Source organism: Neoarius graeffei, chromosome 19, assembly GCF_027579695.1.
Source record: "Neoarius graeffei isolate fNeoGra1 chromosome 19, fNeoGra1.pri, whole genome shotgun sequence".
Classification (NCBI taxonomy): Eukaryota; Metazoa; Chordata; class Actinopteri; order Siluriformes; family Ariidae; genus Neoarius; species Neoarius graeffei.
Window position 1 is genome coordinate 64,858,010 of NC_083587.1, and position 15,139 is coordinate 64,873,148.

The 15,139-nt window shown below is 44.8% G+C and overlaps 1 protein-coding gene across 1 annotated transcript; it reads left to right on the top strand.

The window, feature by feature from the left end:
- Positions 1 to 13,285: 13,285 nt before the first annotated feature.
- On the top strand, positions 13,286 to 14,755 carry LOC132867645 (paraneoplastic antigen Ma1 homolog). Its single transcript, XM_060900618.1, has one exon. The coding sequence runs from the start codon at positions 13,286 to 13,288 to the stop codon at positions 14,753 to 14,755; it is 1,470 nt and encodes a 489-aa protein (XP_060756601.1).
- The last annotated feature ends 384 nt before the right edge of the window (positions 14,756 to 15,139 follow it).

Sequence of the window (15,139 nt, forward strand, 5' to 3'; positions counted from 1 at the left end):
TCCATGGAAATGGGCAAGGGTTCAGTCACGCGAGCTGTCCTGTGTGTGGATGTTCACGCACACTGGTGTTGTGTTGTGAAATACATCATAGCTGTTTATAATTGCATTAGAGTAGGCTGTTTTTAGGGTCCGAGCACTGAGGTGCAAAGCCCTACTGTAACTTCGGCATGTTTATTATTATTATTATTATTATTATTTCCTCTCCACATTTATGATGCTCAAAAACTCACGAATTTTGTCACACTGATCAAATGTGCATAAAATCACAGAGTTTCAGTGATTGAGGGCCTGGGCGTGGTCCTGGAGCTCTATAGCACCCCCGAGAACCAGCTGTGGTTGAGATGAAGTTGCTCGGATCGGCATGAGATTTGGTGTGATCGATACTCGTGTGATACAGGACAAAGCTCACTCAGTTGTATTTGACTCCACCCAACAGGAAGTCAGCCATGTTGGATGGAATGTGGGATTTTGAAATGTTCCTGTGCTGTTTTGTGGGGCTTACAAAGTAGGCATGTGACAATAAAAATCAGTTATTAGATTAAGAATATTTCTACTACACTAGAAAGCACTAGAAAAGACCTTTAAAATGATGCATGAACCAACTATCTATGACAAATATTCAGAAAGTTATAAATTTTTTAATTTAAAAAAATCGAAGGGATTTTCAGCCCGTAATTACACACTAAAACAATAGAAGAACTGTGACCAATATCAACAACTTCAACCTGTAAATGACCATAACTTGCTTAATTTTTGTCCTACTTTTTGTCCGCCCACCGGCAGCACTTGGACACGTTGGTTTTGCTAATGTTAGAAAACTATGTGCTAGTGATTACGACGAAACTTTGCAGTAATCAAGAAAAATACTTAAGCTATCACATCTATATGTTTAGAAAATACAACCTACTCATCATTGATGGTAGCAGAAGTTGGTAGATGAGGGTCTAGTACTTCTTAAACAATTTTTTTCCACTTCCCGTTCTCACATCGCGAAAATTCGAGAACCATGAGGTTACTGAGAATACTGATTACGTAATTAGTATTTGTGTACTGGGGAAGTCCGCATGGGAATCAATAACAGAAAGCAAAGACCAAAACGCGACGTATGAGTAGCCACTGCAGGCCACTAGCGGTAGACAGAAACAACACAAGCGCTATGCAGGTCATTGTAGCGTGACTATATAAAGGCTAAAAACTCATGAAATTTTGCCCATATGTACATTTGGCCTCTGATACAATTTGAGTTGAGATGGCAAATTAGTCTAGATGGGCTTCATTAACTCCATAGCACTACCTACTTCAAAAATACAGATTTGACACCTTGTACATATTCAAAAACTCATGAAATTTGGTCCACACCTCAGTCATGTGCACCGAAACTCATCCATAGGGGCTTGGCCCCAGCTGTGTCCAGGGGACTCCATAGCACCCCCATATATGTCATCGAGACCCCTGCCCGGTATACAGTTTCACCTATCCGTATCAAATTTTCAGAGGTGGACAAAGTCCCAACTTCATTACTGAAGTCAAAGTGCAGATCCCACTGGTCAAACTCCAATACAAGTGAAAGTTGTCCAGTCAAATTTTTACTTAAAGTACTGAAGTACTTGCTTTTAAAAATAATTAAGTATTAAAAGTAAATTTTCTGTCAACACACTGTTGTATTATTGACACAATTCTTATAATACTTCATGCCTCTGAAGCAACCGACTGGATTATTTTGTTAATTCACAAAATGAACACATGCTGTGCCATCATGGTGGTTTAACGTTAAGCTAGCTCATCAGTGAAACTCCACCTGACATGCTAGCAAACTCTTTTCAAATTCGAAATCATATTGGGTAGCTAACGCTACTAGAAAATAAATATTTCTACATTTTGTTTATTTGGTAAGATTATGCTAAAACATATTTCTGAAAGGACTTCAGATAAGTTAACGTTATTCATGTTAGCGTAACTCCGTGTTTACATGCTAACTAACAGTGTCCAAGTTAACTAGCTATGTGTTAACATTAGTTGTGGACAAGGCGATGGCAACTTGGCGAGAAAATCCACAGAAAGTCATTTGACTAACCAGACTGCATAGCTATTGCAATGTTATCGCTAGCTCTAAAAGCACAGACAACTTCATTACAAGCTTTCTCTTGGAATAAAACGTTTATAACGTTCTTTCCAAGATGGCGGTGCGCACACACGCAGCGGCTCCTCTCTGTCCCGACAGAACGGTGTTTTCGTGGTTTTTGTGTTTTAAAACAGTGTGTATCTGTTCATCTTTGTCGCGTCCATTAGTTTCAAGGTGCACATACTCCCGTGAGTTTCTGCTCGACATCTGCAGAACTTTATTAACGGATATAAATCCAGCAGACGCGGAAGTGCTACGCGGCTACGGTTTGCTCCGAAGGCCTGCTCGAGCACCGACCCCCACTCCTGCATCTAGCCCGCAGTGGAAGCGCCACAGGCGGAACCTGCAGAAGCAGAAGAGAGGCAAACGCGGAGGTGTCTGAGCTAGGCTAGCGGCTAACCCTCACAGGCCGGCTATCCCTACCATCACTCTGGCCAACGTACGCTCGCTGGACAACAAGCTGGATTATGTCCGCCTGCTCTGTTCATCTTTTAAGTCTGTGAGTGAGTGCTGTGTCCTTGTGTTTGTGGAAACATGGCTTAACAACAGTGTCCTGGACTGTGCCATTCAGCTAGCCTGGCTAACATGCTACCGGTCAGACAGAGCGCTAATCGAGGGGGGGAAGACTCGCGGTGGAGGACTCTGTGTTTACATCAGTGATGCCTGGTGCCGTGATGCTGTTGTAGTCTGCAAACACTGCTCACCACTGGTGGAGTTTATGATCATTAAGTGCTGGCCATTCTATCTGCCGAGGGAATTTACAGCCATACTGCTGGTAGCATTATACATCCCTCCCGGCTCCAATAACAACAGGAGTGAAGCACTGAATTAACTCTATCAGCACATCAGTGAGCAGCAGACAGCCCACCCAGATGCTTTCCTCATCCTGGCTGGGGATTTCAACCATGCAAACCCCAAAAGCGTGTTTCCAAAACTCTATGGACATATCAACTTTCCCACACATGGAAATAATACTCTGGACAATGTTTACACCATGCATAAAGACGCCTACAAAGCCCTACTCCTCCCCCACCTTGGGGCCTCAGATCACTCCACTGTTATGCTAATGCCAGCATACAGGCCGCTGGTTAAAGTCACCAAACCAGCTAAAAAGCAGATACGTGTGTGGCCAGAGGGGTCCTCAGAGGCACTCCAGGACTGTTTTTCCACCACTGACTGGAGCATGTTCAGACAGGCGGCCACCTACAACAACACCACAGATCTCCAGGAATACACGGAGACCGTCACTGCCTACATGAGGAAGTGCATGGACGACGTTACGGTCACCAGAACCGTCTCCATTCGGGCCAATCAGAAGCCATGGCTGACAAGGGAAGTCTATAGGCTCCTGTGGGCTCAGAACGCCTCCTTCAGAGCTGGGGACAAGGTGGGCCTGAGGACAGCTAGGGCCAATCTGTCACGAGGCATCAGGGTGGCCAAGAGACAGTATTCCAGGCACATTGCTGACCATTTCAACGACAGCAGAGACACCAGGAACCTGTGGCGGGGGATTCAGACCATCACAGACTACAAGCCCTCGCCACAGACCTGTGACAACTCCACGTCTCTGCTGAATCAGTTGAACGACTTCTTCGCTCACTTTGAGGCAGACAACAGCACCACGGCACAGAAGACCCCACCACCTCCCGGCAACCAGGTGTTGACGCTGTCCCCAGACAGCGTGAGGAGAGCTCTCAGGATGACAAATGCACGAAAAGCCCCAGGTCCTGATAACATTCCTGGTCGTGTCCTGAGAGACTGTGCCGAGGAGCTCACAGATGTTGTTACAGACATCTTCAACATCTCGTTGAGCCAGGCTGTTGTCTCCACGTGCCTCAAAGCCACCACCATCATCCCAGTCCCGAAGTAGCAGTCTCCCTCCTGCTTCAATGACTACCACCCTGTCGCACTCACTCCCATCCTCATGAAGTGCTTCGAGCGGCTAGTCATGAGGCATATCAAGTCTGCCCTCCCCCCCGCCCTGGATCCTTTCCAGTTTGCATATCAATCCAACCATTCGACCGATGATGCCATCTCCACTGCCCTCCACTCAGCCCTCACCCACCTGGAGACAAAAGACTCGTATGTCAGAATGCTGTTCATAGACTTTAGCTCAGCATTCAACACAATCATTCCTCAGCAGCTCATTCACAAACTGGACCAGCTGGGACCTCCCTGTGCAACTGGCTGCTGGACTTCCTGACGGGGAGACCACAGACTGTACGGGTCAGCAGCAGCTCCTCCAGCACCATCACACTAAACACGGGGGCCCCCCAAGGATGTGTGCTGAGCCCCCTCCTCTTCACTTTGCTGACCCACGACTGCACACCAACATCCAGCTCAAATATCTTCATTAAGTTTGCGGATGACACAACTGTGATGGGTCTCATCAACAATGGCGATGAGACAATCTACAGGAGTGAGGTGAGCCGCTTGGCCATGTGGTGCAAGGACAACAATCTCCGTCTGAACGTGGAGAAGACGAAGGAGATTGTTGTGGACTTCAGGAGAGAGCACACCCAGCATGCTCCGCTATCTATCAACGGTGCTGCAGTGGAAAGGGTGAGCAGCACCAAGTTTCTGGGTGTGCACATCTCTGAAGACCTGTCCTGGAACAACAACACCACATCACTGGCCAAAAAAGCCCAACAGCATCTGTACTTCCTCCACAAACTGAGGAGAGCAAGAGTCCCGGCCCCCATCATGCACACATTCTACCGAGGCACCATCGAGAACGTCCTGACCAGCTGCATCACCGTGTGGTACGGCGCCTGCACCGTGTCCTGCTGCAAGACTCTGCAGCGCATCGTGAGAGCAGCTGAGAAGATAATTGGTGTCTCTCTCCCTTCTCTTATGGATATCTATAACTCCCGCCTCACCCGCAAAGCCATCAGGATTGCAGGTGACCCCACCCACCCATCTCACAGCCTCTTCAGCCTGCTGCCGTTGGGGAGGAGACTGCGGAGTCTCCGGGCCAAAACCAGCAGGCTCAAGAACAGTTTCTTTCACCAGGTGGTCAGGAGGCTCAACTCCCTCTTTGTTCTGCCCCTCCTCCCCCCTCTGCCCCCTGCCACAGATTCTGCCCGCACACCCCCCTGCCCCCCCTTCAGCATCTGACATGTCATTCTCACAGTTCCCCCCAACACACACACACACACACACACACACACACACACACACACACACACACACACACACACATATACATACATCTCATCGTTCATTAACACACTGAACTCAGGGACCGCACATCTCACTTTACCTCACTCATTTGCACTATTCCGCACTACCTCACCTTAACAGCTGCTAGTTTGTTTATTCTGCTTATTTCATGTTTACCTGCTATAGCTCAAGTGCCCTTTGACTGTTTGGTTATTTGTACCAATTTATGTGTGTGTGTGTGTGTGTGTGTGTGTGTGTTTAGTCTAGTTCCTATCTAGAGTGTTTATACTGTTTATATTGTTTGTTTTTTTCAATTATTCTATTTTTATTTATTACATTGCCAGTTTGCACCGTGGGTCAGAGAGGACTGATATTTCATCTGTGCTGTATGTCGAGCATGTAGAGCATATTTGACAATAAAGTTGACTTGACTTGACTATATCCCTCAATATGCTTCTGCAGGTCGGACGGTGAGTTTTTGTCGGCCGTGATGTGGTTCATTTTCAGCAAACAAAGCAAACATTTAAAATGAAATGAATCTTTAATCCTTTCAGAAAACTGAAACATGGGTTCTAGGTAAAGCCATGAGTGCGTGCGTTCTCCAGAAGAACCGCCTCCTTCCATTCTGCCATCAACTGATCGTGTTAAATAACGCTGCTGAGAAATCACTGAACTTGATTTTATCCAGTCTATGGACGTGACGTGACCCGAGTGATTACTGATCGGCTCTCAGTGTCACCTGCGAAAAAACCAATCACGTTTTAGAAAAGAAAAGAAAAAACATCCACTTTCAAAGCTGCTTCATAGTAACGAGTAACGAGGACCTTGATAGAAATGTAGTGGAGTGAAAAGTACAATATTTGTCTTTCAAATGTAGTGAAGTTAAAGTCAGAAGTTTCCAAAAATAATACTCAAGTAAAGTACAGATACGGGCGGCATGGTGGTGTAGTGGTTAGCGCTGTCACCTCACAGCAAGAAGGTCTGGGTTCGAGCCCCGTGGCCGGCGAGGGTCTTTCTGTGTGGAGTTTGCATGTTCTCCCCGTGTCCGCGTGGGTTTCCTCCGGGTGCTCCGGTTTCCCCCACAGTCCAAAGACATGCAGGTTAGGTTAACTGGTGACTCTAAATTGAGCGTAGGTGTGAATGTGAGTGTGAATGGTTGTCTGTGTCTATGTGTCAGCCCTGTGATGACCTGGTGACTTGTCCAGGGTGTACCCCGCCTTTCGCCCGTAGTCAGCTGGGATAGGCTCCAGCTTGCCTGCGACCCTGTAGAACAGGACAAAGCGGCTACAGATAATGAGATGAGATGAGTACAGATACTCAAAAAGGGTACTTACAGTGGTGCTTGAAAGTTTGTGAACCCTTTAGAATTTTCTATATTTCTGCATAAATATGACCTAAAACATCATCAGATTTTCACACAAGTCCTAAAAGTAGATAAAGAGAACCCAGTTAAACAAATGAGACAAAAATATTATACTTGGTCATTTATTTATTGAGGAAAATGATCCAATATTACATATCTGTGAGTGGCAAAAGTATGTGAACCTTTGCTTTCAGTATCTGGTGTGACCCCCTTGTGCAGCAATAACTGCAACTAAACATTTGTGGTAACTGTTGATCAGTCCTGCACACCGGCTTGGAGGAATTTTAGCCCATTCCTCAATACAGAACAGCTTCAACTCTGGGATGTTGGTGGGTTTCCTCACATGAACTGCTCGCTTCAGGTCCTTCCACAACATTTCGATTAGATTAAGGTCAGGACTTTGACTTGGCCATTCCAAAACATTAACTTTATTCTTCTTTAACCATTCTTTGGTAGAACGACTTGTGTGCTTAAGGTCGTTGTCTTGCTGCGTGACCCACCTTCTCTTGAGATTCAGTTCATGGACAGATGTCCTGACATTTTCCTTTAGAATTCACTGGTATAATTCAGAATTCATTGTTCCATCAATGATGGCAAGCCGTCCTGGCCCAGATGCAGCAAAATGGGCCCAAACCATGATACTACCACCACCATGTTTCACAGATGGGATAAGGTTCTTATGCTGGAATGCAGTGTTTTCCTTTCTCCAAACATGAGGCTTCTCATTTCAACCAAAATGTTCTATTTTGGTCTCATCCTTCACAAAACATTTTTCCAATAGCTGTCTGGCTTGTCCACGTGATATTTAGCAAACTGCAGATGAGCAGCAATATTCTTTTTGGAGAGCAGTGGCTTTCTCCTTGCAAGCCTGCCATGCACACCATTGTTGTTCAGTGTTCTCCTGATGGTGGACTCATGAACATTAATATTAACCAACGTGAGAGAGGCCTTCAGTTGCTTAGAAGTTACCCTGGGGTCCTTTGTGACCTCGCCGACTATTACACGCCTTGCTCTTGGAGTGATCTTTGTTGGTTGACCACTCCTGGGGAGGGTAACAATGGTCTTGAATTTTCTGCATTTGTACACAATCTGTCTGACTGTGGATTGGTGGAGTCCAAACTCTTTAGAGATTGTTTTGTAACCTTTTCCAGCCTGATGAGCATCAACAATGCTGTTTCTGAGGTCCTCAGAAATCTCCTTTGTTCGTACTATTATACACTTCCACAAACATGTGTTGTGAAGATCAGACTTTGATAGATCCCTGTTCTTTAAATAAAACAGGGTGCCCACTCACACCTGATTGTCATCCCATTGATTGAAAACACCTGAATTTAATTTCACCTTCAAATTAACTATTAATCCTAGAGGTTCACATACTTTTGCCACTCACAGACATGTAATATTGGATCATTTTCCTCAATAAATAAATGACCAAGTATAATATTTTTGTCTCATTTGTTTAACTGGATTCTCTTTACCTACTTTTAGGACTTGTGTGAAAATCTGATGATGTTTTAGGTCATATTTATGCAGAAATATAGAAAATTCTAAAGGGTTCACAAACTTTCAAGCACCACTGTAAGTACAGAACTCAAGTAAATGTACTTCGTTACTGTCCACCTCTGCAAATTTGGTAGGTGTGTGGAGTGTCCCAAGATGAACAAAATTGCCTATACATTGCATCAGACATACACAACAGGAAGTGAGATATTTTTGGTTTTGTGCGTTTTGACATGTGTTACGTGTTAACAAACTCCTCCTAGGTGGTTTGTTGGATCCATGCCATATTTGGTATACATCATGTCAAGATGTTGCTGATGTTAAATTACGATGTGATTTGCGATATGTCGCAAGATGCTGAAATGGTGAACCAATAAATTTATACGCGACGCCACACAAACAGGAAGTGAGTCATAAATTCACCATGCATTGCCTGATACAGCTCAAACTTCACAGGTTATAGGATATCATGGTTCGGAAGATGACATGGTGACATGCCTAAAGACACCCTCTGGTATAGCACCACCATTTGGATATGGACAGTAATGACACCATTGCCAAAACACGTGTTACATTTTGATGTACTCTTCCTAGGCGGTTTGTTGGATTCATGCCATATTTGGTATACATCATGTCAAGATGTTGCTGATTTTAAATTGTGAAGGGATTGGGCTGTATTGTTTTTGGTATGTTTTCTTATTATTATTATTCTTTTCTATAATTACAGATTTGACACCTTGGAAATATTCAAAAACTCAAGAAATTTTGTGCACTCGTGAAAATAGGGCAAAAGTGTATTATTCGTAGGTTATTTGCCTTGGATGACTCTAGAAGACACCATAGCACCCCCTAAAATGCTAGATTCAAATTTATAGCTTTGGATGCCACATTGAGACTCCTGCCCGGTATACAGTTTCACCTATCCATGTCAAATTTGGTAGGTGTATGGAGTGCCCCTAGATGAACAAAATTGCCTATATATTGCATCAGCCATACACAACAGAAAGTGAGATATTTTGGGTTTTGTGCATTTTGACACGTGTTACATTTTAACAAACTCCTCCTAGGCGGTTTGTTGGATTCATGCCATATTTGGTATACGTAATGTCAAGATTTTGCTGATGTTAAATTGCAAACGGATTTGTGACATGTCACAAGGTGTTGAAATGGCGAACCAATAAATTTATACATTACGCCACGCAAACAGGAAGTGAGTCATAAATTCACCATGCATTGCCTGATACAGCTCAAACTTCACAGGTTATAGGATTTCATGGTTCAGAAGATATCCACATGCCCAAAGACACCCTCTGGTATAGCGGCACCATTTGGACATGGACAGTAATGACTCCATTGCCAAAACATGTGTTACATTTTGATGTACTCTTCCTAGGCAATTTGTTGGATTCATGCCATATTTGGTATACATCATGTCAAGATGTTGCTGATTTTAACTTGTGAGGGGATTTGCGATATCTTGCAAGATGTTGAAATGGCGAACCAGTAATTTTATGTTATGCCACACGAACAGGAAGCATGTCAAAAATTCACCATACATTGCCTGATATGGCTAAAAATTCACAGGTTATAGGACACAATGGTTCTGATGATATCCACATGCCCAATTTGACCATCTGGTATAGCACCACCATTTGGACCCCGGGTGTGTTTATTGGACTCCATAGCGCCCCCACATGTCATTGAGACTTCTGCCTGGTATATATTTCACCTATCAGTGTCAAAATTGGTAGGTGTGTGGGGTGCCCCAAGATGAACAAAACTGAAATGCACATTGTTTTAGTCAATTGATTTGCGACAGGATTTGCGATATCTTGCATGATGTTGAAATGGCGAACCAATAAATTTGTATTTTTCGCCATGCAACCTCCCCATGGTGCTGATACCTTGTTGTGGTGGGGGTCCTGTGTGCATCAGTGACCCCTGACAGCTATACCGATGGGGGCGCTGCCTCTGGAAGGTTCTACCATGTCAGGCAGGTCTTGGGGATAGATGTCAGACAAAATTCAGCCTCTGGTCCTCCAGGTTGGGGGTTGGGCATGGGGTCAACAACCCCACTCTGTAAAAAATCAACCTGTTACAGAAACCAATACTACTGTTAACATTATTGACGGCCCTGTTGTGGATTCGAGCCAACTATCTGCCAGTACGACCACTACTGATGAAAGCCCACAGACAGAAGTCAGAAGTGTGATAGACAATCTACTCGGGCCTAGGGCCAAGATCCATCTGGGCACATGGAACGTCCGCACCATGTGTGAAACATCTAAGACAGCCCAAGTCCTACATGAAATGGAAAGGTACCAACTAGATATTCTCGGCATCAGTGAAATGTTGCTGGACGGGAGCTGGTAAACAGGTGACAAGCAGTGGATTGGTTATCTTGTACTCAGGGCATTCAGAACATCACAAACACGGTATTGCCATCATAGTCTCTAAAGCCAAGACCTTGCTTGAAAGGGAACCTATTAGCAAAAGATTGATCAGAGCCTGCTTCAACTCTAAGCACTCTAAGCTCACCATCCTTTAGTGCTATGCACCAACTAATGAAGTAGAGGAAGAAGACAAAGACAGCTGGTATGAAGAGCTACAGGCTGCAGTCTCTCAAGTTCCATCACATGATATGCTTCTGATCATGGGGGATATGAATGCTAAAGTTGGCTCTGACAATATGAACTTTGGAAGAGCCAGGGGGAAACACGGAGTGGTGAATGGTAATGGGAGGCATCTTGCTGAATTTTGCTTAGAAAACAACTGTTTCATTGGTGGAACCATCTACCCACATAAAAACATTCCTAAGCTTACTTGGATCTCGCCAGATGGTAAAACATCTAACCAAATTGATCACATTGCAATTAATGGAAAGTGGCGGAGATCCCTACTAGATGTGAGAGTATGCACAGATGTATATAGCAATCACCTAGTGGCAACCATCAAGCTTAAACTGCGCAAAACTGTGATGGAAGGATCGTCAAGGAAACATCTAGACATTGCCAGACTAAATTGCCCTAAGACTAACCAAGAATTTGTGATAGAACTGAAGAACCACTTTGCTGCTCTTGCTGATACCAATGATCAATGCGATGTGGATACTAAGTGGAAGACCATAAAGAACACCTATGTTGAGACAGCAATAAATATCCTAGGCTACAGAAAGAAAAGGAACAAGGAATGGATAACACCAGGAACGTGGCAGAAAGTCAGAGAGAGGAAAGACCTGAAGGCCAAGTTGTTGAGCACTAAATCACCAAGGCTCTTAGAGCAGGCCCAGATGGCCTATAAGACCAAAGATCGTGAGGTGAAGAGAAGTGCGAGGAGCGACAAGAGGTCCTTTGTGGGTGAACTTGCAAGAGAAGCCAAGCATGCTGCTGCTAGAGGGGAGTTGAGTATTGTTTATAAGCTCACCAAACAGCTTTGTAGCATGAAGAGCTGCCACTCTCCCCCCGTGAAAGACAAGTGTAAGGTCCTCTAAAATAACACTGTATTTTATACTCTATATTGGATTGCCCTATTTTCTGTGTAATTAACTCCATTTACCATAATGCCTTGTGGTTTGGAATATTTTCACTGTTCTGATGTGTTGTGACGTTCTGTGCATTCGGACCAATCAGACTTATTTGCTCTTTGTAGTTTTATTTGAATTTTGATGTCAGCCAATGGTAATTGGTATATGTTTAATGCCCGCGAGTTCGCGGGCTTTTTGAGATGTTTCATCACTTCGCGAGGGAGAAGCTCACGGAGTTCCCGCCTGCTGCCGAGCAGAGAGAGATCGCGTTGTTTGTGAGCTCTATTTTCAGCACTTATTTTGCAGACAGTCTTTTTATAGTTTGGTCTGCTTGTGGCCATAAACTCCGGTGTCACTCCAGTGAGTGATCTTGCTGTTTTTTTTCTGCGGACACATCTGCCCTCCGTGCTGTGCCCACCGGAGCGCTTTCGTCAGTCCCGGGAACTCACTGTGTCGGGTCTGGGACCCAGCCCGCTACCGAGGGGTTTGGGGTGAGCAGCATCTTATTCGAGAGAGCTAACCCACAGCAATAGCTAGCCCTCTGCTCAGGAGCATCTGCTGCGTGACTGTACCGACATCTGTAACCTGATCCGTCTGGTTTGACCGGTGGATTGTGAGTAACGCGAACCCACACTTACACTGACACACACACACACGCGTTCCTCTGGTCTCGCCTGGATAGCCAGTGTTTTAGAAGGGCATTGCAGCGGTTGCTGTTCTGCCTGCAGTTCAGAGAGCTGCCACCTGTGCACCAACGGGCCCCAACTGCGCGCGCGTTTTTTTCTTTTCCACTTCTTTTCTTTTGATACTTTACCCAATTTTATTTTCTTACTATGTACTGCTGGTATACACACTGTTGATGTGCTATCTGTAACATCTCTATTATGTAGGCTAATTGTTTCCGCTCTTCTTGTGCCGATGTTACTATTTTCTTGGTGATTACATTGCATGCTTCTTTTGGAGCATTTATTGTCAAATACTATCTCCTATTATTATTATTATTATTATTATTATTATTATTATTATTTATTATTATTGCTATTATTATTATTATTATTATTGCTTATTAATAAATTTAATCATTATTATTTAATTATATCTTGGGTGTATTGGTTGCTCATTTGGTTCTTTATATTTGAACATTCTGACATGCGCACTGCAGACTAGCTATTAGTTCTTTCACTCAAGCTACTGTTATTTTAAATTCTGAGGAAATACACCATACACTAGCTTCAAAGGTAAGTGTAGTATTTTCGCAGTGGAGGCACCGCGCTGTTAAATTTATCATTTATTAGATTCATGCTTATTATTCTCTCTCTCTACTCATACTTGTACCCTTATGGTATCAGGAATCTCAGCCAGCTCACCACTCCACCGCTGAGAACTTAGGACCCTGTTGCGCCATTATTTATTGGGATTTAGGGTAACTCTTTAGCCTATAGCCTACTGTGCTGGGTGATCAGCACCTGTCAAAAAAAAAAAAAGGGGGTTACATTTTGGAGGCACCGCTGGGATTTTCCTGTTTACCAGAACAAGTAGATCGCTGTGTTTTGCTTAGTCTTTGTGTTGTGTTAGTTATTGCTGTTTGCTGGGCAGTTTTTTTTTTTTTTTTAACATGGACCTTAGTCAGGCTGTTGAGTGGAGCCGTGAGGAGAATGTGGAGTTGTGTCATGCCATTTTACTTAGCAGAGTGCCATTGGAGGCCACTGATGATGTGGTTAGCCGTGTGCTCAGCACAGTTAAGGTTCTGGGTAGGACCCGGATACACGGTCGCCGTGGTGACAAGACTGGTAGGCACCTGTACATTTTAGTCGAGACTTCTGTTGAGTTGGATCAGAGTTCTGTCCCTCCTGAAGTGGGAATTGTAGGTGAGGCAGGTCCATGGGCTGTTCATGTAGTGAGTAGTTTGCTGCCTGCTAGTCCTGTTCTTGAAAGTGATGGATTCGAAGCCAAGCTATTTTCATTATTACAGCAGGAAGGCAAGTCTATGGGTGATGTGAAGGCTGTTTTGGGCACGCAGCCTCCTAAACCTGATGTCAGCATGGATCTTGTGAATGCCATAGGCCAGCTCGTTGATCGCTGTAACCAGGCATCTGTTGATGTGCCTGGCTATAGAAAACTGAGGCTGTTTTCCGGTTTACGGCCCGTTCCCCCAGGCGAGGAAGAATATGAGGCCTGGATGGAGCAGGCTACTCAGATGATTACTGAGTGGCAGTGCAGTGATGCTGCTAAGCGACAGCGCATTGTTGAGAGTTTGCGTGGGCCTGCTGCGGATATAGTAAGGTTTTTGAAAGTCAGTAGCCCATCTGCTACTGCTACTGATTACTTAACCGCTCTTGACACTACTTATGGATCGACTGAGAGTGGGGCAGACCTTATGGCATCGTTTCGCCATACTTTTCAAGAAGATGGTGAGAAACTTTCTGCTTTCTTGTATCGCTTGGACAAGCTTCTCCACCGTGCTCTTTTGAGAGGAGGGATTGAAGCTGCAGGCCTGAATCGTGCACGTCTGGAGCAGTTGTTCAAGGGTGCTCTCACCACTGACATTGTGGCTTTACGTGTGCGACTTCTGCACACTTTGCAAGCTCCGCCTTCTTTTTCCCAGTTAATGCGAAATGTGAGAGAGGAAGAGCACTGGGTAAGTGCAAGGGAGAGTGCAAAGGTTTCTGTGGCCTCATCAACATTTTGCCAGGTTCCTGTGACTGCTGCTGTCGCTCTTCCTCATGTGCCTGTTACTCCCCTGGCGTCTGAGGTTGACAGTCTGAGGAAAGAGGTCAAGGAGCTGACGTCTTTAGTAACTAAACTTTTGACTGCTACTACCGTGGCTCCTGAAAATCCTCAAGTCTCACAGTTTGGTGTAAGCCACAGCACAGAAACCACAGCCCCAGCTGTTCCCACAAGGGCTGTTTCTTCGAACCTGCCGAAGTCTACGACATCCTCTTCTGTTCCTGCCATTTTTTGTTACAAGTGTGGAGAAGACGGCCACACCAAGCGAGAGTGCACACGTCCTGAGAACTTGAGGGTAGTGAATCAGAAGCTGCTTAAGAGGGTCACGCAGCAGGGAAACTTCCCCGGAGCTCAGTGAAGGAACGGCACAGAGCTCCATCACACAAAACACGTTCCGCTCATTGTTCACCTCCAATCAAAGTCAGCCAATCACAACTGCCGTCTGGGTTAGTGGGGCCCTCGGCTGAGGTGCCCGTGCAGATAGAAGGTATTTATGCTAAAGCTCTGCTTGATAGTGGTTCTCAGGTCACCATCTTGTATCATAGCTTTTATAATGCATATTTGAAGCATTTGCCACTGCAGCCAGTGGAAAATCTGGAAATATGGGGTTTGAGCTCTCACAAATACCCATATGATGGATATTTACCTCTTAGGCTTGAGTTCACTGAAGCGGTCACTGGTGTGCCTCAGGTGGTGGACACTTTAGCTCTTGTGTGTCCTGACCCTCAGACAAAAGAGGATA

Bases quoted from the DNA above. Each gene is read 5' to 3' on its own strand.
- LOC132867645 (XM_060900618.1), top strand. From the start codon at position 13,286: ATGGACCTTAGTCAGGCTGTTGAGTGGAGCCGTGAGGAGAATGTGGAG.